General features: G+C 44.3%; 1 protein-coding gene across 4 annotated transcripts in view; it reads right to left on the reverse strand.

Annotated features, from left to right (window-relative positions):
* Window positions 1–27,474, reverse strand: part of ORC3 (origin recognition complex subunit 3) — a 113,929-nt gene that overhangs the window by 12,200 nt on the left and 74,255 nt on the right. For all 4 annotated transcript variants that reach the window (XM_069726385.1, XM_069726384.1, XM_069726387.1 and 1 more), the window contains 4 exons: window positions 14,831–14,947; window positions 10,367–10,446; window positions 7,103–7,236; window positions 3,638–3,732 (listed from right to left, as the gene is read on the reverse strand). In XM_069726385.1, coding sequence (XP_069582486.1) covers window positions 3,638–3,732; window positions 7,103–7,236; window positions 10,367–10,446; window positions 14,831–14,947 — 426 coding nt within the window. The remainder of the gene's footprint in view (window positions 1–3,637; window positions 3,733–7,102; window positions 7,237–10,366; window positions 10,447–14,830; window positions 14,948–27,474) is intronic.

A 27,474-nucleotide genomic window follows, 5' to 3' on the forward strand; every position in this document is an offset into this window, starting at 1 on the left:
CATACCATGTGTGGAGGAATTCACTGAGGAGGTATAGGGTGTTTAGAAGACATTTTTGTTGGTATCATACTTTATCACCTGTATTTATTAATTCAAAAGAATTTAATCTTTTGTTATTACATATCTAAAATTAGGCTATTGGGCCATATGCTTTTTACTGCTCCTACATAACTTATTACCGTATATACCCGAGTATAAGCCGAGACTTTCAGCCCAAAAAAATGGGCTGAAAATGCCCCTCTTGGCTTATACTCGAGTCATGGTCGGCGGGTGAGCGACGACTGTCACATACTCACCTGCTCCTGGCGCGGTCCCTACATGTCCCATGGTCTCCAGCACCGGCAGCTTCTTCCCCTGTTAAGTGGTCACGTGGTACTGCTCATTAAAGTAATGAATATGGACTCCACTCCCATAGGGGTGGAGCCGCATATTTGAGTATTTCAGATTCACCTTTCCTCGTTCCACCGCCACCCCGTCTTCCGCATCCTCTGCAGTGACTGTTCAGGTCAGAGGGCGCGATGACGTATTAGTGTGCGCGCCGCCCTCTGCCTGAACAGTCAGTGCGGAGAGGAACGCTGAGGAGCAGCGGGCAGCGACGAGAGGAGAGTATGTAATTTTTTTTTATTATTGCAGCAGCAGCATTATATGTGGCACATTGTTATATGGAACATCTTATGGGACCATAATGAACTATATGGAGCATTATATGTGGCACATTGTTATATGGAGCACCTTATGGGGCTATAATTAGCATTTGTGCAGCATTATATGGGTCAAATATCCATATGGAGCATTTTATGGGGCCATAATCAGCATTTGTGCAGCATTATATGGGGCATATTTTAATATGGAGCATCTTATGGGGCCCAACATAAATTTTATGGAGCATTATATGGGGCGTATTTTGTATGGAGCATCTTATGGGGCCATCATGAACTGTATGGAGCATTATATGGGGCTCCTGATTCAATATGGATATTGAAAAACACTTAACCTACTGTGTCTCAATTAATTTTCCATTTATTGGTATCTATTTTTACTTTTGACATTTAACGGTAGCTGCTGAATTTTCAACCCTAGGCTTATACTCGAGTCAATAAGTTTTCCAAGTTTTTTGTTGCAAAATTAGGGGGGTCGGCTTATACTCGAGTATATACGGTATATTATTCCAACATGCCCCTTTTGTGATTATGTGTTTATTTTACTCTAGGATCTATTAATTAAAATGTACTTTGTTCGTGGGACAATCCCTTTAAGTTTGTTTCATCGTCATATTTGATGATGCGGAAAAACTTTCTCAATTGAAGGCTTTTTTTTTTTTTTTTTATAACTATCAAGGTTGGCCTGTAACTTTGTCCAAGTTATTAATTTTGGCTCTCTGTGTATCAATGGATATGCAGAAATCAGATTTACATGATGCATCCCAATAACTGAACCATGTGTCATTCAATTCAAATTAGTATCTGCACAATTATCCAAGTAAACAATACAAAGAACAACTTGCAGTGACTGTTTTTGTTTAGTGGACTACAGACTGCTAGTGGCAGTGTACATTTACTCCAGGCTGTAATCTATAGTTTTTTGTTGATTTTTTTCTAAACCAATAGGCTTGTCCCCTGCTAGAAGTCTACACATTTAAAGAAGCTGTCCGGACCCCAAATCAATAAGTCTGCAATCAGACTTATGGATCCCCCCCAGAACAGGCACTATGACCTGGGACCGGGGGTGTGTGTGTGTGTGTGTGTGTGTGTGTGTGTGTGTGTGTGTGTGTGTGTGTGTGTGTGTATATATATATATAATAAACATACTCCCAGCCAGTAGACGTAGCCTCGCTTCCATACACTTGCATGGAGAGAGGCGGCGCCCTCCAGTCAGCCATGCCCACTGGTCGGCAGTCACCCAGACAGCAGGGAGAATACCGCACTAATTAAAAACATACAGTCTTAGGCTACTTTCACACTAGCGTCGGTACGGGGCCGTCGCCATGCATCGGCCCGACGCACGTTGTGAAATAAATGAACAGTTTTTCAACGCATCCGCTGCCCCATTGTAAGGTCCAGGGAGGAGGGAGCGGAGTTCCGGCCACACATGCGCGGTCGGAAATGGCGGACACGTCGCACAAAAAAAGTTACATGGAACGTTTTTTGTGCCAACGGTCCGCCAAAACACGACACATCCGTCGCACGACGGATCCGACATGCGTCGCTAATGCAACTCTATGGAGAAAAAACGCATCCTGCGGGCAACTTTGCAGGATGTGTTTTTTCTCCAAAACAACGCATTGCGACAGCCGTCACACGACGCTAGTGTGAAAGTAGCCTTAGGCCGCCGTCACACTAGCAGTATTTGGTCAGTATTGTACATCAGTATTTGTAAGCCAAAACCAGGAGTGGGTGATAAATACAGAAGTGGTGCATATGTTTCTATTATACTTTTCCTCTGATTGTTCATTCCACTCCTGGTTTTGGCTTACACATACTGATGTAAAATACTGACCAAATACTGCTAGTGTGACGGCAGCCTTAGGCTGATAAGTGGACTGCTCAGCCCAATATGGAGGCAGTCTCCGACTAACCGTCTACTACAAAAAACAAAAACTGAACAGCACCTCCAAACAGAATAAATCAAGTGTGAACAGGTGCAAGCTGCTATGACTGCATAATACACAAAAAAGAAAACAGCAATGCTCTGTAAGTGCCAAGATGTAAGCAAATATTGAATATATGAAATATGGACTGCATTACTGCTAAATAGAATATAACTACAAAAATGAGGGTACTTGGTACAAAAATTGAACAATTCATGAGAGCCTACCAGCCATGACAAGTCGAGAGGCATGTTCGATTAATATTACGTTTGGGGTCCAAAGAAAGGTACGCCTTGTTGCAGCTCGTGGGCCCTCATGCATTGGCCAATCTGTGTGTCAAGAATCTCTGTGTTATAAGTATATTCTATATAGCAGTAATGCAGTTCATATTTCATGTGTACAATGTCTCCATATAGCTTAGCACTTACACAGTGCTGCTGTATTCTCTTGCTTGTAGGTTATGCAGTCATGGCAGCTCGCCCTGTTCACATTTGCTTTATTCTGTTTGGAGGTGCTGGTAATGTTTTTTTTTTAGCTATATACACATATCTATATGCACACATAACTATATCTATATATACAGTCTTCCATCTACAGTGAGATACAAAATAGATCAGAAGACAGTCCAACCACTATTGGCAAAGACTGATTTTGGATTTAAGGTTAGATAACTCATATTGTGCCTCCCCTGTCCTAGGAGATATGCGGAATCGTGGAGACAATCACAGCATAATAAAGGAGTAGGTGGTCATATGATGTTTCACTTTACCACTGCATCTATAGCTTTCACGCCTTGCATTCATAAGCATATCCAAGCTGTCACTTGTACAGCACTTGTATATGCCGGCACAAGCAGGTGGGGATATGGTGGCCTCTGACCTCCTAATTGGCTATCCCGTCCCTCTGGCACATTGCAGATTGGGGCAGAAGAAGAACAACCACATATTAGTGAATAACATGTTAGGGCATTTGCCAATTATATATATAAAAAAAAAATGATGTGATACACTTGTACATGGCACATTGCAATACTACTACTACGTTGCATACTTTCTGAAGCTGGTACAGATCAGTCTTCTGTAGGCCTTTTTGTGTGTTGTGCTCTTCATCTTCTAGGTTTTGCAAGTTGTCTCCTGCTCCTCCATCTATATTTATTTTCCAAAAATAAATAAATATCACTGTTAAATGCCATGGTTTAAGTCTTCTAAAACTTCTTTAAGACCAGGATAAATAAGCCAGACTCGTTTCCAGGGTCAAGTATCTAACAGAAATCTACGCCTGACTGCAGCTTGAGGAATTCGAGCCATGACGTGCACATATGGGATACTGAGGCCAATGTGTCTGGGCCCTCCTAGAGGCATTAAAGGGTTTTTACTATTTAGTTCCATATTGGATGTAATTTGCATCCCATAAATAAAGTCGTATAATGAATTGTCTGATACTAATGGCTCCTTTGCTCCACTGCACACTTCCACTCCGCGCTCTGGAGATAAAAAGACCCTGATGATGATGAGGAGCAAGAAAATATTGCAGTCTGATCTACATAGTAACATAGTTAGTAAGGCCGAAAAAAGACATTTGTCCATCCAGTTCAGCCTATATTCCATCATAATAAATCCCCAGATCTACGTCCTTCTACAGAACCTAATAATTGTATGATACAATATTGTTCTGCTCCAGGAAGACATCCAGGCCTCTCTTGAACCCCTCGACTGAGTTCGCCATCACCACCTCCTCAGGCAAGCAATTCCAGATTCTCACCGCCCTAACAGTAAAGAATCCTCTTCTATGTTGGTGGAAAAACCTTCTCTCCTCCAGACGCAAAGAATGCCCCCTTGTGCCCCTCACCTTCCTTGGTATAAACAGATCCTCAGCGAGATATTTGTATTGTCCCCTTATATACTTATACATGGTTATTAGATCGCCCCTCAGTCGTCTTTTTTCTAGACTAAATAATCCTAATTTCGCTAATCTATCTGGGTATTGTAGATCTCCCATCCCCTTTATTAATTTTGTTGCCTCCTTTGTACTCTCTCTAGTTCCATTATATCCTTCCTGAGCACCGGTGCCCACAACTGGACACAGTACTCCATGTGCGGTCTAACTAGGGATTTGTACAGAGGCAGTATAATGCTCTCATCATGTGTATCCAGACCTCTTTTAATGCACCCCATGATCCTGTTTGCCTTGGCAGCTGCTGCCTGGCACTGGCTGCTCCAGGTAAGTTTATCATTAACTAGGATCCCCAAGTCCTTCTCCCTGTCAGATTTACCCAGTGGTTTCCCGTTCAGTGTGTAATAGTGATATTGATTCCTTCTTCCCATGTGTATAACCTTACATTTATCATTGTTAAACCTCATCTGCCACCTTTCAGCTCAAGTTTCCAACTTATCCAGATCCATCTGTAGCAGAATACTATCTTCTCTTGTATTAACTGCTTTACATAGTTTTGTATCATCTGCAAATATCGATATTTTACTGTGTAAACCTTCTACCAGATCATTAATGAATATGTTGAAGAGAACAGGTCCCAATACCGACCCCTGCGGTACCCCACTGGTCACAGCGACCCAGTTAGAGACTATACCATTTATAACCACCCTCTGCTTTCGATCACTAAGCCAGTTACTAATCCATTTACATCTGGGATCGGAATCTTTTTCTTTTACCTCTGGGATCTCATCAGAGGTAAGAATTGTGTCTCCTGGTCTGAGGTTCGACGCCTCTCATACACCCACCATGATTTTCTACTTAGGTGGTCAGGTTTGCCATTGTTTTTTTCCATCCTCTAGATTTTATTCCTAAGCAGTCAGCAGAACCTGAAGAGAGGAGACCACCAGCGAAGACTACTGTACAGAATGAGAGCCTGTATGTCTGGATTTTCAATTGTATGGTCACATCTCGTCCTTTTCACCACTACATGTAAAGCAGGCTCTACAACTAGTCAGAAGACCTTACCGGACCAGCACCAGCTCTCGGGACCTGAACCAGTCTTAAGGTATCCAGGCACATTGGAGTGACGTCAGACAAAACTGCAGATATAGATGTGTTCTGCTGAACATATACGGAGTATGCCCCATCCCATCCAACAGATTATGTCAGGGGGTTTAAAGATCTGGCTCTGATTTCAGATTGCCCACAGTCCTTTCGTTCTGTAAGAGATAAGCCGCCACCACCGAAGGGGTCTGGCAGCGTCTATCTCAGAGACCACAGGAGTGGATTAGCAGACTGAGCGCCCCTGTGTATGGGAGAGTCGGGCAAATCGGCCAATCAGTTTCACTACTTGGGTTTTGGTAGTTTGTCTTCCATCAATGCTGATTTCAAGATGGATTTTTGGTTGCGCCCCTACATAACCTCAACGTTATCAAAGTAGGGCTAAATCCTAAAAAGTCTCAAAAGAAAATGTAAATTTAGATATGAGGTCACTGAAAAAAAAATAAAATGGTGATGCCAAAATAAATTTTCCATTTAGCTGTTTTTTTTTTTGTTTTAACTTTGAATGCTACTATTGCCACGTTATGAAAGGCAGCACATTTTTAGCAGCTAAACTGTTAGAAATTGGATTTCTGTCGTCCATTTTTCTAAATCAGTTCAATCAGCCAAAGAGATGAACGAAGTGTGGACCACACATGAGCAAGGCCTACTCCATTTTATGCAGTAGAGGCTATTGCAATTGGCATAGTTATATATGCATATGTACATCAATTACTCACTAAGTGAAGCTCTGCACATTCAGTCTCTAAATTCTTATGTCAGAAGTCGTCCCGATGTCAGAACTCCTACTATTATCAGAAGTCATCCCGATGTCAGAAGTCCTCCTATTATCAGAAGTCCCCTGCCCCCTGACGAAGCCGACGCGAAACGCGCGTTGGGGCTGCGGCGGCGACCCCCGTGTACCTGCTGAATGGGTAAGAGCTGTTGAACCGGGTTTAGTATGATATATGCCGTTCGGGTGAGCGGTACCCCACTGTGGGATTGATAGAATTTGACTCTTAGTTACCCGGTTTGAATGGTATCATTACCTCAAACATGCACTAGTAGCACTTTAGGTTGAAATATTATCAGTGATTCATAGGGGCTGCCGCTGCTCTGACTTTTTCAGTGCTATCCGTAGTTTCCCTTGCTGTCTATTATATTTGTGATGACTAACTGTTTCTAAATGTTGTTGATTATTGTTCTATGAATAGAAACGTGTATTTTTATTTTTTCAATATGGGACTTATACTCCGTGTGTTTTTCTCATGTATGTTTGGAGTGTCCTTGATAGTTATAATTGATCTCTTGTAGGGTTACTTCTCTAACACTATACTACTAGTATGTGTGAGAGATCAAGAGCATTTCTTTCCATTGTGGGATGTCTTTATTATATTATCAGAAGTCGTCCCGATGTCAGAAGTTGTCCCGATGTCAGAAGTCGTCCTGATGTCAGAGGTCCTCCTAATATCAGAAGACCTCCTGTTTACAAAGGATACAGAAAACTAAAAGGAAAGATAGAGAAAAGTACAATATATTCACCTTCAAGACGCTGGAATTGGGCCAAGAACCCCGCCAATTTCTTTAACGCACCGTCAAGCTGTCCTCCAGAACATGGCTTCATAACCTCCAGGCACTTACGAAGTGTGGAGACGAGTTCATCTTTTGCAAGCATTCTGCAATAGAAAATGATGCCAGTCAAAAACGCCAAAACCAGACAAAAATCTGAAGCTTTTGAAGAAAATCTGTCGCCAGGTTTTTGCTGCTCCATCTAAAAGCAGCATAATGTAGGGGCTGAGAACCGGATTCCAGTGATGTATCACTGACTGGGCTGCTTGCTTTGAGTTTTCCTTTAAAAACAATTACATGGGGTTTGAAGCGCCCCCAGACACAAGGCCACGAGTTCTCGGTACCGGGCCTCTCTGGTTCGGTTCTGAGGCTGTCACGGTGGCTAGACCCGGTCCGTGACCCTGCTAAGGGGCGTCCAGTAAAGGGGTTTGTACAGTCTGTCAGAGGTTCGTGACGCCACCTGTGGTGTTCGGTCAGGGTGACCGACGCTGCTGTGGGGTCCGCTGGGGTGATGGAATGGCAGCTGGATGGTATACCTTCCCACAGGTGAAGTATGTCCCCAGGGCTTCCCAGTAAGGTGGATGGTGATGGTGTAAGGCGCAATCAATAACGAGGACACAAGGTTGCAGTCTCTTTACCTTTTACTGAAGGCTTCAATACACTCAGTCCAGAGCACGTTCAACCGGGCTATCAGAGACCGGCCGGTCTGATGGGCACATCCAGAGTTTCCTTCGCAGATGGAAATCGTTGCCTACCACTAGCGCCTGTGTGTTGTAGTCCTACCCTGCTGAGCATTCAGAATAGTCCTCACAACTGCTGTTTCTCTTCGTTCGTTCTCTACAGCTTTCTCTCTCTCTCTCGTTCTTTGGTTCCAGATGTTGCTAGTTTCTAACGTCCCCCAGATATGTTATGGCTAGGACGCCACCCGTATAACGGGAAGGCTTGGAGGTCTTCCCGGGACCCTAGAGACGCCCCTCTCCCAATGTTGCCCCCTATGTCTTCGTAGGTGTAGAAGGTAGACAGCCAACCTATAATCAACTGTCCAGCGGAATTTGAAGTAAGGCCTGAAGTCAGTTACTCCTACGGTGATCCGGCCACCGACTACGCGCCTCAGTAAGATGTTGCCTTCCTTTCTCGGCACGACTCTTACTGGCTCTCCTTTGTGCTGATCTCGTTTACACTGTTCCACAATATTCTTCCCCTCTTGTCTCTTTCTTAGGATACCGCCGCAAGGTGTGCAGGCGCGGTTCCGTTACTTTCTGTTCTGTTCGCTAGGCACCTGCCAGGTTCCCACGCCTGACAGGGACCCCCCTGTGCCTTCTCCCTGCAACACCCCCTGCCACGGGATGTTGCCTGGTTCCAGCCCAGTCAGCTTCTAACTAACTTCCTCCCCAGCCCCTAGTTTTACCAGTGTGAGGAGTGTCCCAATAAATAAAGCCTTTTGCTCCCCCTAGTGGCCGGAGTGTGAAGTGTAATGTGTTCTGGTGATACCTGGTCAGGAGAACTCCTTAGTGCCATCGGACGTACCGCTACTCGCCTTGGGGCCATACTGCAACGACCAGGTCTCTGGGGCGCTGCAGGTTCGTCAGCTTAAAATATTATATTTGTTGCCTAGCAACTAGTATCCACGTTCTGTTTTGGTCAGACAGATCTCCATGCTCCTGGGTAGACTGGGCTTGTCACCCACGATACTCCATGCTAGTGATGTGCCTTAGCAGGGAAGGTGGCATCTAGTTCTCAGCAATAAGCATGAATATATGTTTTTGTGACACCATAAACACTGCTACAACGTTTACCAGTATAACACTATGATAAAAACAGTGCCACATAGAAAATAACTAATATACAGGATACTAATTAAAATCACCACCGAGTGCTTACAAGGGAATTTCAGGGTAAATAAGGACAATACAGACACAAGGGAGATTGGAAGTGTTCTTTGCACGGTCACCAGCCGGTTACTGATGGAGAGAAGGATCCTTCCTTGGTGCTCATAAGTATACAGTAATAAAGCCTACTGAGCAAAAACAGACAACCCTTTTTAATGACGGCAAGTCAACCTTTTCACCACAGTGATTAAGGGGCTTTATTTGCCCGCCATGTTTCCCGAACCATAGCACCAGTCCCATGCTGCCGTGGAATGAGGCTCTGACAGCCAGATTCCGGACATTAGACTCGCAGATCGCTCTGGCCAAGCATGACTGTAATGATGGGGATTCCCACCATAGAGGACCCCAGCGCGGTGTGTGCTCAGCCTACGGAGCGCATCACGTGAACTAACTCCTCTGCTCCGAGGGCAGTATATGTCCAATTCTGCCAGAAGTGTAGCCGGTTGTATTATCTTACGCTTATTTTATACATGGGACAAACATGGCATGAGGAGATCCTTACCCACTGACAAGCTACTGACTATTACAGAGACAGGGGATGCTCTTCTGCCTGCTCGGATGACTGGGGAATCCAGCAGGAACTAGGATGTCCCCTGGCACTATATTCCATTGCTCCTGTAACTAATGGGAGCGAATCGAACCGTGACATTATATCAAAGCAAGCCTCTCAATAGCGCCCCCTCTCTGCGACAAGTGCCACCTCTCTTAGTGCTTGTAAGCTCATCTAAGATATATTATCCATTTGTCTGAAGAGTGTTTATGGTTCAGGCAGAAATATTTATTTTCACTTTAGTTTTGTGGACCATCACGCAAATGTAATTACTGTGAGAATGCTGGATACCTTCTTACTACACTAAGGGGTTAGAATCCTTCTCACGCACCCATCCAATAGGAGTGCCATATATCTCCGATTCCTTAATAAAACACAACCTGTCATACAAAAATGTGTATGGTTTCATTCTAACTTGCATGTCATTCCATGAAATCCCTGGCGTGTGTCCATGAGTCCAGTGGGTGGTTCTACTCAGTGACTGACATCCCTGCATGACTATGCAGGCAGAGATAGCTGTCAGTCACTGGCAGAACCACCCACTGGACTTGTATGTATACAAACACCAAGGATTTCTAGGAATAAAGTGCAAGTTATCCTGAACCTTTTCCAACAATCCGATATATAATTCTGCTCATCTCCTTCTTTATACCATACTGTCCACAGATTGTACTGCACCCACAACGTGACAGGTTTCCTTTAAATACCAGATGAATGAAAAAGGTCAACCCACCTTTTACATGTGATATAAGAGTGCAGCCTGCAGGGCCTAAAGGTATCAAAGAAATAAACACTTACCGCAGGAGGTTTAATGCGGAGTTGTAGTCCTCTGTATCCCATATATTCCTTTCTAAACAAGCACAATAAAGTTCTCTAATCTGGAAACCAAGTACAGAAACACAGTGATAACAGCTGAAATTGCAGGCGGAAAAACATTTTTCATGCAGAGAAGTGATATTATATGGTAGCACCCACTCAAACGGGAGTCACTCATGCCATGGATTTCCACTGTAATGTGGCAAGCAGGCTTTAACCTCAATTGTGCAATATATGAAAATGCAGATGAGTGTGTGAGCATATAACACACTGCATGGACAGTATTACTGATCAGTATCAGCGCCATCTGCTGGTGACACGGAGGATAACTGGCATGTGAAACCCAAGATGATGGCACATGAGCTTTTCAATGATCCCACAATGGTCACTGCGCAGTTTCCACATTGTTGTAACACCCAACAACGCATGTTTGCATTCATTTTATTGTACTCTGACAATGAATATGTCAGGTTTTTTAGACAACGTAGAATGCACAGCGCAGGATCGTTATTAGGCTTCATTAATGATTAATACTTATGACTGATACTGTATAGTTATCACAGCCGTATGACGGATACAAAGACCAGTATGAACCACAAATGTGCTGCATGTGCCACATCGTGTAATACAAGCTGGCCCTAACAACACTAATTTACAATTTTATTTCTAGTCGAGCAATAAAAATCGGTACACTATCCTCCTTAAAGGGAATCGGTCACCAGGATTTTGCTACCCCATCTGAGAGCACCATGATGTAGAGACAGAGAACCTGATTGCAGTGATGTACCCATACTGGATTGCCTAATGCAGTTTTCATAAAGTCACTGTTGTATCTGATACAGATCTGGTAGTTCTCTGCATGCTGACCTCTGTATGACCCCAATCACACCACTGATTGGCAGCTTTCTGGTTACACTGTGCATAGGCAGAAAGCTGCCAATCAGTGGTGGTGGTGGTGTGGTTGGACTGCCTGTTTTACTAGTAGTGATGAGCGAATATACTCGTTACTCGAGACTTCCAGAGTTGTCCTCAGAGTATTTTTTAGTGCTCGGAGTTTTAGTTTTTCTTGCCGCAGCTGAATGATTTACATCTGTTAGCCAGCATAAGTACATGTGGGGATTCCCTAGCAACCAGGCAACCCCCACATAAACTTATGCTGGATAACATATGTAAATCATTCAGCTGTGGCGCTAAAAACAAACTCCGAGCACTAAAAAATACCTGGAGGACCCCTGGGCATGCTCGGGAAATCTCGAGTAACGAGTATATTCGCTCATCACTATTTACTAGTTCTTTAGTGATAATCTCCTGATAACTTAGTGATTTTATAAAAACTACAATAAGTAGTCTAGTAAGTGACACATTACTAGAATCCAAGTCTCTGCCCCTACATTACGCTGCTCTCAGATATCAAAAACCTGGCGAAAGATTCTATTTAAAGGGTTTTACCGAACTGTAAAGAAAAATCTGCAGACAGTCTATTTAACCGCAAAATAATGACTGATGTGCGCAGTGTGTCACCATTCCCCTGTATAAGCATCCAGAGTGTGTGCTCACTTGCAGTCACATGCAGACTAGAGTCTCGGTTGAGAGAAACCGACATGAATCTTTGTACTCCCTGTTCTCCCTGTCTGCACAGATATGAATCTGTGTATTGCCTGTTCTCGCTGTCTGCACAGATATGAATCTTTGTACTGCCTGTTCTCGCTGTCTGCACAGATATGAATCTTTGTACTGCCTGTTCTCGCTGTCTGCACAGATTTGAATCTGTGTATTGCCTGTTCTCGCTGTCTGCACAGATTTGAATCTGTGTATTGCCTGTTCTCGCTGTCTGCACAGATTTGAATCTTTGTACTGCCTGTTCTCACTGTCTGCACAGATTTGAATCTTTGTACTCCCTGTTCTCGCTGTCTGCACAGATTTGAATCTTTGTACTCCTTGTTCTCGCTGTCTGCACAGATTTGAATCTTTGTACTCCCTGTTCTCGCTGTCTGCACAGATTTGAATCTTTGTATTGCCTGTTCTCGCTGTCTGCACAGATTTGAATCTTTGTACTCCCTGTTCTCGCTGTCTGCACAGATTTGAATCTTTGTATTGCCTGTTCTCGCTGTCTGCACAGATTTTAATCTTTGTATTGCCTGTTCTCGCTGTCTGCACAGATTTGAATCTTTGTACTCCCTGTTCTCGCTGTCTGCACAGATTTGAATCTTTGTACTCCCTGTTCTCGCTGTCTGCACAGATTTGAATCTTTGTATTGCCTGTTCTCGCTGTCTGCACAGATTTGAATCTTTGTACTCCCTGTTCTCGCTGTCTGCACAGATTTGAATCTTTGTACTCCCTGTTCTCGCTGTCTGCACAGATTTGAATCTTTGTACTCCCTGTTCTCGCTGTCTGCACAGATTTGAATCTTTGTATTGCCTGTTCTCGCTGTCTGCACAGATTTGAATCTTTGTACTGCCTGTTCTCGTTGTCTGCACAGATATGAATCTAGTCTGCATGTGACTGCTCACTCACGCTCTGAATACAGGGGAATGGTCACAGTTCGGCAATCTGCAGACACAGTAACTGCAGACAGCATCATACATTTGACATGCACAAAAATTTAAAATTAGAATGGTTATTGGAGATATATACATACATACACAGTGCGTTCGGAAAGTATTCAGACCCTTTTACATTTTTCACTCTGTTTCATTGCAGCCATTTGGCAAATTGAAAAAAGTTCATTTTTTTCTCATTAATGTACACTCTGCACCCCATTTTGACTGAAAAAAAACAAAATATAGAAATTTTTGCAAATTTATTAAAATAGAAACACAAATATCACATGGTCATAAGTATTCAGACTCTTTGTCCAGTATTGAGTAGAAGCACCTTTTGAGCTAGTACAGCCATGAGTCTTCTTGGAAATGATGCAACACGTTTTTCACACCTGGATTTAGGGATCCTCTGCCATTCTTCCTTGTAGATCATCTCCAGTTCCGTCAGGTTGGATGGTGAACATTGGTGGACAGCCATTTTCAGGTCTCTCCAGAGATGCTCCATTGGGTTTAGGTCAGGCTCTGGCTGGGCCAGTCAAGAATGGTCAGTTGTTCTGAAGCCTCTACTTTGTTATTTTAGCTGTGTGCTTAGTTGTCTTGTTGGACGGTGAACCTTCGGCCAAGTCTGAGGTCCAGAGCACTCTGGAAGAGGTTTTCATCCAGGATATCTCTGTATTTGGCTGCATTCATGTTTCCTTCAATAACAACCAGTCGTCCTGTCCCTGCAGCTGAAAATCACCCCCCAATAGCATGATGCTGCCACCACCATGTTTCACTGTTAAGATTGTATTGGGCAGGTGATGAGCAGTGCCTGGTTTTCTCCACACATACCGATTAGAATTATCACCAAAAATGTCTTTGTCTCATCTGACAGAGAATCTTACTTCTAATAGTCTGGGAGTCCTTCATGTGTTTTTAGCAAACTCTATGCGGGCTTTGATGTGCACTGAGGAGAGGCTTCCATTGGGCCACTCTGTCATAATGGCCTGACTGGTGGAGGGCTGCAGTGATAGTGGTCTTAGTGGAACTTTCTCCCATCTCCCTACTGCATCTCTGGAGCTGAGCTGCAGTGATCTTGGGGTTCTTCTTTACCCCTCTCACCAAGGCTCAGTTTGGCTGGTCGGCCAGGTCTAGGAAGACTTCTGGTGGTCCCAAACTTCTTCCATTTAAGGATTATGGAGGCCACCGTGCTCTTAGGAACCTTGAGTATTGCAGAAATTCTGTTGTAACCTTGGCCAGATCTGTGCCTTACCACAATCCTGTCTCTGAGCTCCTTGGCCAGTTCCTTTGACCTCATGATTCTCCTTTGGTCTGACATGCACTGTGAGCTATGAAGTCTTATATAGACAGATGTGTGCCTTTCCAAATCAAGTCCTATTAGTTTAATTAAACACAGCTGGCCTCCAATGAAGGAGTAGAACCATCTCAAGGAGGATCACAAGGAAATGGACAGCATGTGACTTAAATATGAGTGTCTGAGCAAAGGGTCTGAATACTTATGACCATGTGATATTTCAGTTTTTCTTTTTTAATAAATATGCATTTCTGTTTTTCTTTCAGTCAAGAAGGGGTGCAGAGTGTACATTAATGAGAAAAAAAAAAGAACTTTTTTGAATTTACCAAATGGCTCAAATGAAACAGAGTGAAAAATGTAAAGGGGTCTGAATACTTTCCGTACCCACAGTATATACTGCAAATATTTGGAAGGTGTTAACTATGTAAAAATCATGCAATGTGATTTTATGATTTTTTTTTCAAGATTCTGTCTATCACAGTTGAAGTGTACCTACGATAAAAAGTTACCGACCTCTCTATTCTTTGTAGGCAGGAAAATTTGCAAAATCGGTAGTGTATCAAATACTTATTTTGCTCACTGTATAGCAGACAGACAGTTCGCAATGCTTACCTGCTTTCCAAGAGGATACTTTGGAAGAATGCATGTGAAATTATGCAGACACCTTAAAACCGGGATAAAATTTTCATGATACATGTGCAGATCTTTCAAAAACTTTTTGGCCATTTCCTAAAAAAATAAATCAAAATAAAATCAAAACGATTACACACACACACTATAACATAAGTAGCTAAACTATTGAGACACAGTGCCATTGTCACAGATGTATAGAACCCAGCCCCTAGCCATGTAGTTTGCTAACACATTTGTGAAAGAATTATTTATTTCACTCGCTTATATCAAGCGGTCGTATTCCGCAGCGCTTTACAGACATCATCATCATTACTGTCCCCATTGGGCTCACAATCTAAATTCCCTATCAGTATGTCTCTGGAGAAGGAGTTGTTCTAAATTTGCATGTGGTACTACAATAGGATGTCACTGTTGTAACAAGTCAGTTCACGAATGTCATTTTTCGTTCTTTTTCATGGTGAACTATGAGTGGTATTATTGAAAAGTTTAGGAAACACAGTGGCAGGCCACAAAGTTACAGAACGGGGTCACCGAGTGCTAATAAACATTATGCAGACGAGTCTCCAATGCTCTGCTGACTTCACAGCAAACCTCCTCTGGCTTGAATATTAGCACAAAACCTCAATGAGTTTTCCATGGCCGGGAGGCTGCATGCTTGCCTTACATCACCAAGCACAAAGTTGCGTATAGTAATATAAAGCATGCCACATCTTAACCTTTAGTGTCATTGAAGAGAAAGCTAAAGCCTCTTACGTTTTGGAAAAGAGAAAATCTTTAGGATTCCGCGTACGAAGACATTTTGGTGTATGCTTCCAACTTTACTGAAAGTTTGGAGAAGGCAGTCTTCTGTTGCAGCATGACTGTGCCCCAGTGCAGCAAGCAGAGCCCATAAACCTGACAAAAAGAGAAATACACCAGTAATGTGCACACCAAAATAATAAGATGTAGGCAGATCGTTTTTGTTCAATAAACTAATTCTGTATTATGCTGGTGTGCACATTACTAGTATATTTCTGTTCTTGTCTGGTATCTAATGCGGATACCCAACGGGGCACCCTCCTGGGATATACGGCATGCACCCACTATTTATATTAGCAGAGCCCATAAAGGCATGGTGGGGCGAGTTTGCTGTGGAAGTACATGCTTTGCCTGCAGAGTCCTGGCCTCAACCCTACTTAACAGCTTTGGGATGAACTAAAACGCAGATTGTAAACCAGACCATCTTGTAAAACAATGTCTGACTAGAATCAGCTATTCTAGTATGGTCAGCTACCAATAAATACTAGCAGGAGCATTAGGATATTAGCAAGGAGAGGTCTCATGAACTAAAACATAACTTTCGTTAAAACCACCAAAAACCCTGGATAAACAAGGTGGTAACCAGCAAAATACATAAGTGATAAAGTGCTTGTGCTTAAAGTCAACCAAGTTATTGGGGACTACCCTTGTGAGGGCAGGAGCAATACAGGGGCATGACAGGTGATGATAGGAAATCTCCCCCCCCCATATGTAATCCTTCTGTTCCTGCATGTCTTTGACCTTGCTTACATAGCGCCATTAATTCCACAGCGCTTTACATACATTATCACGGCTGTCCCCGATGGGGCTCACAACCTAAATTCCCTGTCAGCACGTCTTTGGAATGTGGGAGGAAACTGGAGAACCTAGAGAAAACCCACACAAACACGAGGAGGACATACAAACTACTTGCAGATGTTGTCCTTGGTGTGATTTGAACCCAGAACTCAGCGCAGTGGTAGGCACTGAGCCACCATGCTTCCTCTTAAGTTGATATTGTTTCTAAAGGTGAAGAACAAGTTAAATGTAAAACTTTCACAAGACAAATTAGGTATACTATAAGAGCACCCGCAACTCTTGAGAACAATTGTAACCAATGTGTGGTCTCACTGCATTAAAGTGGACTGGAGATAGGAGAGTATGAATGAAATTATGTATTATCAGTGTGATGCTATTCACTACTCACGGACAAGTGGTGAGGTTGGGTAGTGAAGAGGTCCGAGGTCAAAAGCTAGGAGGGTACGTCATAGAAACAGGGGTGAGAAAAAGGCGTAGTGAGGAAACAGTCTGAAGTCAAAATTCCAAGAAGGTAGCGGATCATGACAAAAGGGCTAGACAAAGGGGTGGTCTAAGGCAGATCCAACGTCGAGCAGTAAAGATCAGAATAACAAACTAGGAGCACAGAACAAAACACACACCACTTGAGTAAAGCAACAATTGGCAGAAATCTAAGGCAGAGAGCTGGATAAATAGCCAGGTAATTATTCCAGACGTGGAGGAAGCCCTGACCCAGATTGGAAGGCTAAACTGTCACTCATGACACTGACAGCTCAGCACGCCACAGCTCCAAATTGGTCCATCACCATACTGACTGCTGAGCACACCCTGTCCTAGCCTGGACTGCAGAATAGTCATTCACACACCGACTGGTGGAATCGTGACAGGCAGTGCCTGCTCAGTAACAGATTTAAAGTCATGGACATCTAAATGTTCATACGCTTATATAAGAGCATAATTACAACCACTAAGGCTACGTTCACATTTGCATTGTTGGGCGCAGCGTTGTTAACGCATGCGTCATGCGCCCCTATCTTTAACATGGGGGGCGCATGGACATGCGCCGGTATGCGTTGTATTGCGTTTTACGATGCATGCGTCATATTGACGCACAGACATAGCGCAGAGGACGCTACTTGTAGCGTTTTCCCTGCGCCGAAATTCCTGCTCTGTACGATCTTATGACAACGCATGCGTCGCAAAACGCTGCGTTGTGTACATGCGTTGTTGGTTGCGTCGCCGACGCTGCGCCCAACAAAGCAAATGTGAACGTTACCTAAGTACATCCTATCACTGAGTACAGATTGCAGATATTAACTCCTTCAAGTCGCGGCCCTTTTTCGTTTTTGCGTTTTCATTTTTCACTTCCCTTCTTCCCATAGCCATAACTTTTTTATTTTTCCGTCAATGTGGTCATGTGAGGGCTTATTTTTTGCGGGACGAGTTGTACTTTTGAACGACACCATTGGTTTTAGCATGTCTTTTACTAGAAAACGGGAAAAAAATTCCAAGTGCGGTGAAATTGCAAAAAAAGTGCAATCTCACACTTGTTTTTTGCTTGGCTTTTTTGCTAGGTTCATTAAATGCTAAAACTAACCTGCCATTGTGATTCTCTAGGTCATTACGAGTTCATAGACATCTAACATGTCTAGGTTATTTTTTATCCAAGTGGTGAAAAAAAATTCAAAACTTTGCTTAAAAAAAAAAAAAAAGTGCCATTTTCCGATACCCGAAGCGTCTTCCTTTTTCGTGATCTGGGGTCGGGTGAGGGCTTATTTTTTGCGTGCCAAGCTGACGTTTTTAATGATACCATTTCAGTGCAGATACGTTCTTTTGATCGCCCGTTATTGCATTTTAATGCGACCAAAAAAACGTAATTCTGGCGTTTCGGATTTTTCTCTCGCTACGCTGTTTAGCGATCAGGCTAATTCTTTTTTTTTTTATTGATAGATAGGGGCGATTCTGAACGCGGCGATACCAAATACGTGTAGTTTTTTTTTGTTTAATTGTTTTATTGAGGATGGGGCGAAAGGGGGGTGATTTAAACTTTTATATTTTTTTCATAATTTTCATATTTTAAAAACATTTTTTTTTACTTGTGCCATGCTTCAATAGCCTCCATGGGAGGCTAGAAGCAGGCATAGCCTGATTGGCTCTGCTACATAGCAGCGATCATCAGATCGCTGCTATGTAGCTGAAATGCAGGTGTGCTGTGAGCGCCGACCACAGGGGGGCGCTCACAGCAGGCCGGCATCAGTAACCATAGAGGTCTCAAGGACCTCTATGGTTACCTTCCTGATGCATCGCCGACCCCCAATCATGTGACGGGGGTCGGCAATGACATCATTGCCGGCCGCCCGGCCGGAAGCGCCGGTTAAATGCCGCTGTCTGCGTTTGACAGCGGCATTTAACAGGTTAATAGCGGCGGGTGAATAGCAATTTCACCCGCCGCTATTGCGCGCACATGTCAGCTGTACAAAACAGCTGACATGTCGCGACTTTGATGTGGGCTCACCGCCGGAGCCCACATTAAAGGGGGTGACACGGCATGCACAGTACTAGTACGGCGCATGTCGTGAAGGGGTTAAAGGGGTTCTCATGGAATAAATATAACCAAATGAAAGGTCAATAAATATTTTTAATTGACAAATCACAATTGTTTTGTCCAGAAAAAAACTGTGATGCTAGTTAGTGGACACACCTTGATTTAACATGTCCCTTTTGTCATATTTTCAGGGGTAACATCTCTGTCCAGTCCTATTTCATGAGTTATTTTTTTTTAATTCTGTGGAAGCATAGTTGAAAAGCAATTCTTTCACTTTCATAGATTTATTTATTATCACTTTTGTCAGATTCAAGTTATTTCTGTGACCAATGTGTTTTTTTCTGTCATTAAAGGAGGGGTACCAACAATCTTGATCACATGTGTACTTGTTTTTTTTTTTCAATTAAAAAGGTATATTTTGAAATAAACTTTCAAGGTACAACAATTGGCAGTGATTTTTGTTCAAAGTAGTATGTACTTAAATATCTAATAAGCTGTGAATTCACTTTGGACAGCAGTGTGTGCACCCTCTTACCACAGAACCACTGGTACTCCTGTATTAGATAAGACACAGGGTGGACAGCAGTGTGAGCAGCCTCTTACCTCAGACTCACTGGTATCTCCAGTATTAGATAAGACAAACAAGGTGGACAGTAGTGTGAGAAGCCTCCTCTTACCTCAGAACCAAAGGTATCTCCAAGTACTACCCCTGTCCTCCATTTCTTCACTCAACGACCCGGACAGCGCCAACGCTTTCTATAACTTCACCCTCACATCTGCCATAGACTCAGTCGCCCCTCTCATGCATGGCAAAGTGCAACAAATCAATAGGCAACCCTGGCATAACAACCTCACCGAAAAACGCCGACAAGCATCCAGGGTCGCGGAGCGGCGTTGGGAAAAAAAAAACACGCCTGCCAGACGACTTCACTGCTTTCAAACAAGCTACACTTGCCTTCAAGCTAGCCCTCACTTCTGCTAAACAGACCTATTTCACTAACCTTGTATCTTCACTATCCTACAACCCAAAACAACTGTTCAGCACATTTAACTCTTTGCTCCGCCCAACTCCAACTCCCCTCATCTTTTCTGAGGACTTTGCCACCTACTTCAAAAACAAGATCGACCAAACAAGGTAAACCTTTACTGTTCCACCACCCCAACCACTCCATATACCAGACCTTTGCCCTTCCCTAATAACTTCCCTCTCCAACATCACTGAAGGAGAACTTACTTGCCTCCTTTCCAAAATAACACCTCACCACCTGTGCACTTGACCCCATCCCTTCCCACCTGCTTCCTAACCCCACTAACATGCTCATTCCAGCCCTAACCCATCTCTTCAACCTATCGCTATCTCCTGGTACCTTCCCCTCTGCCTTCAAACAAGCCACCATCACACCTATCCTCAAAAAAGCTAACCTTGACCCAACTGCTATGCCCAGCTATCGCCCCATATCACTGCTCCCGTTTGCTTCCAAACTCCTTGAGCAGCATGTCCATGCTCAACTTTCCTCCCACCTCTCATCTAACTCTCTCCTTGACGACCTGCAATCTGGCTTCTGCCCCCTCCACTCCTCCGAAACTGCTCTGACCAAAAATTACTAATGACTTACTCACAGCCAAATCTAACAGACAGTTCTCCATCCTCCTTCTCGACCTGTCCTCTGCTTTCGACACAGTCGACCACTGCCTACTGCTACAGATTCTTTCTTCCCTTGGCATAAAAGGCCTTGCCCTGTCCTGGATTGCCTCACACCTTTCTGACCGCAAATTTAGTGTTTCCCACTCCCACAATACCTCCTCACCCCGCCCTGTCTCTGTTGGAGTCCCTCCAGGCTCGGTCCTAGGGCCCCTACTTTTTTCCATCTATACCCTTTGCCTAGAACAACTCAAAGTCCCATGGCCCTCTCTGCTGTCCAGACTCCCGGAGTTTCTGTCAGGCATATCCTCCTTCAACTCTCGCTTCCTAAAACTCAATGTAGACAAAATCAAACTCCTCATCTTTACTGTTGTGAATTCCGCTCTTGAGCTCCCTCCGGTGGTTGTAAGTGGCACTTTTGTGAGTTCTGCTCTTGGGCTCCCTCCGGTGGTTTCAAGTGGAATGGCTGCTCCTTGGATTTAGCAGTCTGCAGCTGCTTCCACTGATTGTCTTTCTGCTCGGCTATTTATGCCTGGCTCTTTCCTTCAGCCAGTGCCACTTGTCAATGGTTCCTGGTTGGATTCCCATCTCTGCTTGGATTTCCCTGATATCCTGACCAGTTCAGCAAAGATAAGTCCTTGCTTTACTCTTTTCTGTCCACATGTAGTGGACTTAATTGTTCTGTACATTCTATGTGTTTTGTCCAGCTTGTCAGTATGGATTTATTCAGTTAAGCTGGAAGCTCTGGGAAGCAGATTTACCCTCCACACCTTTAGTCAGGTGTGGAGATTTTTGTAAACTCTGTGTGGATTTTTCTAGTTTTTTAATACTGACCGCACAGTATTCTGTCCTGTTCTATCTATCTAGCTAGACTGGCCTCCTTTGCTACATCCTGGTTTCATTCTACGTATGTCATTTCCCTCTCCACTCACAGTCATTATTTGTGGGGGGCTGTCTATCCTTTGGGGATTTTCTCTGAGGCAAGATAGCTTTCCTGTTTCTATCTTTAGGGGTAGTTAGTTCTCCGGCTGTGACGAGGTGTCTAGGGAGTGACAGGAACATCCCACAGCTACTGCTAGTGTTGTGTTAAGCTTAGGAACTGCGGTCAGTACAGGTACCACCTCCTTCAGAGCTCGTCCCATGTTGCTCCTAAACCACCAGTTCATAACAGTACAAGTGGCCAAGAATGAATTAAATGCATCTCAAAAGAAGGAAAAAAAAAATTCTGAGCCATTTTTTTTTCTGCACTCTGTTTTGTCTTTTTTTCCTCTTAATCTCTGGGTGGTTCAGGATTTTGGCGCTGGCATGGATGTTCAGGGTTTGCTTTCTCGTGTGGATCAACTTGCTGCAAGAGTACAGAGTATCCAAGATTATGTTGTCCAGACTCCGGCTTTAGAGCCTAAAATTCCTACTCCGGATTTGTTTTTTGAGGACAGATCCAAGTTTTTGAACTTTAAAAATAACTGCAAATTGTTTTTTGCTTTGAAACCCCGTTCCTCTGGTAATCCCATTCAGCAGGTTAAAATTGTCATCTCTCTGCTGCGTGGTGACCCTCAGGACTGGGCATTCTCCCTTGAATCAGGAGATCCGGCATTGCTGAATGTAGACGCATTTTTTCAAGCGCTCGGATTATTGTATGACGAACCTAATTCTGTGGATCATGCAGAAAAAACCCTGTTGGCCCTGTGTCAAGGTCAGGAAGCGGCAGAATTATACTGCCAGAAATTTAGAAAATGGTCTGTGCTCACTAAATGGAATGAGGATGCTCTGGCTGCAATTTTCAGAAAAGGTCTTTCTGAAGCCCTTAAAGATGTTATGGTGGGCTTCCCTACGCTTGCTGGTTTGAGCGAATCTATGTCTCTAGCCATTCAGATTTATCGGCGTCTGCGCGAGCGCAAAGCTGTGCACCATATGGCAGTGTCCTCTGAGCAGAGTCCTGAGCCTATGCAATGTGATAGGTTTTTGACTAGAGCAGAACGGCAGGAATTCAGACGTCAGAATAGGCTGTGTTTTTACTGTGGTGATTCTGCTCATGTTATTTCTGATTGCCCTAAGCGTACTAAGAGGGTCGCTAGGTCTGTTACCATCAGTACTGTACAGCCTAAATTTCTCTTATCTGTGACCCTGATTTGCTCATTATCGTCCTTTTCTGTCATGGCATTTGTAGATTCAGGCGCTGCTCTGAACTTAATGGACTTGGAATTCGCCAGGCGCTGTGGTTTTTCCTTGCAGCCTTTGCAGAGCCCTATTCCTTTGAGGGGCATTGATGCTACACCATTGCCCAAGGATAAACCTCAGTACTGGACGCAGCTGACCATGTACATGGCTCCTGCACATCAGGAAGATTGCCGTTTTCTGGTGTTGCATAACCTGCATGATGTTGTTGTACTGGGTTTTCCATGGTTACAGGAACATAATCCGGTGTTGGATTGGAAAACTATGTCTGTGACTAGTTGCGGTTGTCAAGGGGTACATAGTGACGTTCCTTTGATGTCAATTTCCTCTTCCCCCTCTTCTGAGGTCCCTGAGTTTTTGTCGGATTACCAGGATGTATTTGATGAGCCCAAATCCAGTTCCCTTCCTCCACATAGGGACTGTGATTGTGCTATTAACTTGATTCCTGGCTGCAAGTTCCCTAAGGGCTGACTTTTCAATCTGTCTGTGCCAGAGCATGCCGACATGCGGAATTATGTTAAGGAGTCTTTGGAGAAGGGGCATATTCGTCCGTCTTCGTCACCATTGGGAGCGGGTTTCTTTTTTGTTTTGTAAAGAAGGATGGCTCCTTGAGACCCTGTATAGATTATCGTCTTCTTAATAAGATCACGGTCAAATTCCAATACCCCTTGCCTTTGCTTTCTGATTTGTTTGCTCGGATTAAGGGGGCTAGTTGGTTTACTAAGATTGACCTTCGAGGGGCATATAATCTTGTTCGTATTAAACAGGGTGACGAATGGAAAACTGCATTTAATACGCCCGAAGGCCATTTTGAATATCTTGTGATGCCTTTCGGGCTTTCTAATGCTCCTTCTGTATTTCATTCCTTCATGCATATTTTCCACAATTACCTTGATAAATTCTTGATTGTGTATTTGGATGATATTTAGATTTTTTCCGATGATTGGGAGTCTCATGTGAAGCAGGTCAGGATGGTATTCCAGATCCTTCGTGATAATGCTTTATTTGTGAAGGGGTCTAAGTGCCTATTCGGAGTTCAGAAGGTCTCTTTTTTGGGTTTTATTTTTTCTCCCTCGTCTATGGAAATGGATCCTGTTAAGGCCCAAGCCATTCTTGACTGGATTCAACCCACATCTGTGAAGAGCCTTCAGAAATTTTTGGGCTTTGCTAATTTCTATCGCCGTTACATTGCCAACTTTTCCAGTGTGGTTAAGCCCCTTACTGATTTGACGAAGAAAGGCGCTGATGTGACGAATTGGTCCTCTGCGGTTGTTGAAGCCTTTCAGGAGCTTAAACGCCGATTTACTTCTGCCCCTGTGTTGCGTCAGCCGGATGTTTCTCTTCCTTTTCAGGTTGAGGTTGACGCTTCTGAGATTGGGGCAGGGGCCGTTTTGTCTCAGAGGAATTCTGATGGTTCTTTGATGAAATCGTGTGCTTTTTTTTCCAGAAAGTTTTCGCCTGCGGAGCGCAATTATGACGTCAGCAATCGTGAGTTGTTGGCTATGAAGAAGGCATTTGAGGAGTGGCGACATTGGCTTGAGGGAGCTAAACACCGTGTTGTGGTCCTGACCGATCATAAGAATCTGATTTACCTCGAGTCGGCCAAGCGGCTGAACCCTAGACAGGCTCGATGGTCCAGGTTTTTCTCCTGTTTTGATTTTGTGGTCTCGTATCTTCCGGGATCTAAGAATGTTAAGGCTGATGCCCTCTCTGAGTTTTTTGCCTGATTCTCCTGGAGTCCTTGAGCCGGTTGGCATTCTTAAGGAAGGGGTGATTCTTTCTGCCATCTCCCCTGATTTGCGGCGGGTGCTTCAGGAATTTCAGGCTGATAAACCTGACCGCTGTCCAGTGGGGAAGCTGTTTGAACCTCAGCAATTACCTTACTTGTCCATCTATCAGGAACATTGTTTAGTGTTGGCTGGTCATCCTGGGATTTTTGGTACCAGAGATTTGGTTGCTAGGTTCTTTTGGTGGCCTTCCTTGTCGCAGGATGTGCGTGCTTTTGTGCAGTCCTGTGGGACTTGTGCCCGGGCCAAGCCTTGCTGTTCCCGCGCTAGTGGGTTGCTTTTGCCTTTGCCGGTCCCTGAGAGGCCCTGGACGCATATTTCCATGGATTTTATTTCGGATCTTCCGGTTTCCCAGAAGATGTCTGTTATCTGGGTGGTTTGTGACCGGTTCTCTAAAATGGTCCATCTGGTACCTTTGCCTAAGTTGCCTTCCTCCTCAGATTTGGTTCCATTGTTTTTTCAGCATGTGGTTCGTTTGCATGGCATTCCGGAGAATATTGTGTCTGACAGAGGTTCCCAGTTTATTTCTAGGTTTTGGCGTGCCTTTTGTGCTAGGATGGGCATTGATTTGTCTTTTTCTTCGGCGTTTCATCCTCAGACAAATGGCCAAACTAAGCGAACTAATCAGACCTTGGAAACCTATTTGAGATGCTTTGTGTCTGCTGATCAGGATGATTGGGTGGCTTTCTTGCCGTTGGCCGAGTTTGCCCTTAATAATAGGGCTAGTTCGGCTACTTTGGTTTCACCTTTCTTTTGTAATTTTGGTTTTCATCCTCGTTTTTCTTCGGGGCAGGTTGAGCCTTCTGATTGTCCTGGTGTGGATTCTGTGGTGGACAGGTTACAGCAGATTTGGACTCGTGGTAGACAATTTGACGTTGTCTCAGGAAAAGGCTCAACGTTTTGCTAACCGCCGTCGGTGTGTTGGTCCCCGGCTTCGTGTGGGGGATTTGGTTTGGTTGTCTTCTCGTCATGTTCCTATGAAGGTTTCTTCCCCTAAGTTTAAGCCTCGGTTTATTGGTCCTTATAAGATTTCTGAAATTATCAATCCGGTGTCTTTTCGTTTGGCCCTTCCTGCCTCTTTTGCCATTCATAATGTTTTCCATAGATCTTTGTTACGGAGATATGTGGTGCCCGTTGTTCCCTCGGTTGATCCTCCTGCCCCGATGTTGGTTGAGGGAGAGTTGGAATATGAGGTTGAGAAGATTTTGGATTCTCGTTTTTCGAGGCTGAGGCTTCAGTATCTTGTCAAGTGGAAGGGTTATGGCCAGGAGGATAATTCTTGGGTTGTTGCCTCCGATGTCCATGCCGCCGATTTGGTTCGTGCTTTTCACTTGGCTCGTCCTGATCGGCCTGGGGGCTCTGGTGAGGGTTCGGTGACCCCTCCTCAAGGGGGGGGGGTACTGTTGTGAATTCCGCTCTTGAGCTCCCTCCAGTGGTTGTAAGTGGCACTTTTGTGAGTTCTGCTCTTGGGCTCCCTCCGGTGGTTTTAAGTGGAATGGCTGCTCCTTGGATTTAGCAGTCTGCAGCTGATTCCACTGATTGTCTTTCTGCTCAGCTATTTATGCCTGGCTCTTTCCTTCAGCCAGTGCCACTTGTCAATGGTTCCTGGTTGGATTCACATCTCTGCTTGGATTTCCCTGATATCCTGACCAGTTCAGCAAAGATAAGTCCTTGCTTTGCTCTTTTCTGTCCATATGTAGTGGACTTAATTGTTCTGTACATTCTATGTTTTTTGTCCAGCTTGTCAGTATGGATTTATTCAGTTAAGCTGGAAGCTCTGGGAAGCAGATTTACCCTCCACACCTTTAGTCAGGTGTGGAGATTTTTGTAAACTCTGTGTGGATTTTTCTAGTTTTTTAATACTGACCGCACAGTATTCTGTCCTGTTCTATCCATCTAGCTAGACTGGCCTCCTTTGCTACATCCTGGTTTCATTCTACGTATGTCATTTCCCTCTACACTCACAGTCATTATTTGTGGGGGGCTGTCTATCCTTTGGGGATTTTCTCTGAGGCAATATAGCTTTCCTGTTTCTATCTTTAGGGGTAGTTAGTTCTCCGGCTGTGACGAGGTGTCTAGGGAGTGACAGGAACATCCCACGGCTACTGCTAGTGTTGTGTTAAGCTTAGGAACTGCGGTCAGTACAGGTACCACCTCCTTCAGAGCTTGTCCCATGTTGCTCCTAAACCACCAGTTCATAACACTTTACCCCATCTCGCGTATCCCCCCTACCTGATCTATCTATTATGGTAAACGGCAACACGCTCTCTCCCGCATCTGAAATCCACTGCCTCGGGGTAACTTTCGACTCTGCCCTGTCCCTCAAACCGCACGTCCAAACTCTCGCCACCTCCTGTCGCCTCAAACTCAAAAATATTGCCAGAACCCGTCCCTTCCTCAGCCCACAATCTACTAAAACTCTTGTGCATGCCCTCATCATCTCCCACCTCCATTACTGCGACACCCTCCTCTGTGGCCTCCCCGCTAACTCCCTTGCACCACTCCAGTCTGTCCTCAACTCTGCTGCTCGGCTAATCCACCTCTCCTCACTACTCCCCTGCTTCTCCCCTCTGCAAACCCCTCCACTGGCTCCCAATTCCCCAACGAATCCAGTTCAAACTACTAACACTGATCTACAAAGCCATCCACAACCTGTCCCCTCCCTATATCTCTGAACTAATCTCCCACTATCAACCCTCATGTAATCTCCGATCCTCCCAAGACCTCCTACTCTCCTCCACACTTATTCGCTCCTCACACAACTGCCTCCAAGATTTCTCCCTCCCCCCCCCTCTGGAATTCCACGCCTCAATGCGTCCGATTATCCACCACCCTCTGATCCTTCAGACGGAACCTGAAAAACCATCTCTTCAAGAAAGCCTACAGCCTGCAATAACCA

This window comes from Ranitomeya imitator, chromosome 5 (assembly GCF_032444005.1).
Source record: "Ranitomeya imitator isolate aRanImi1 chromosome 5, aRanImi1.pri, whole genome shotgun sequence".
In the NCBI taxonomy this organism is placed as follows: Eukaryota; Metazoa; Chordata; class Amphibia; order Anura; family Dendrobatidae; genus Ranitomeya; species Ranitomeya imitator.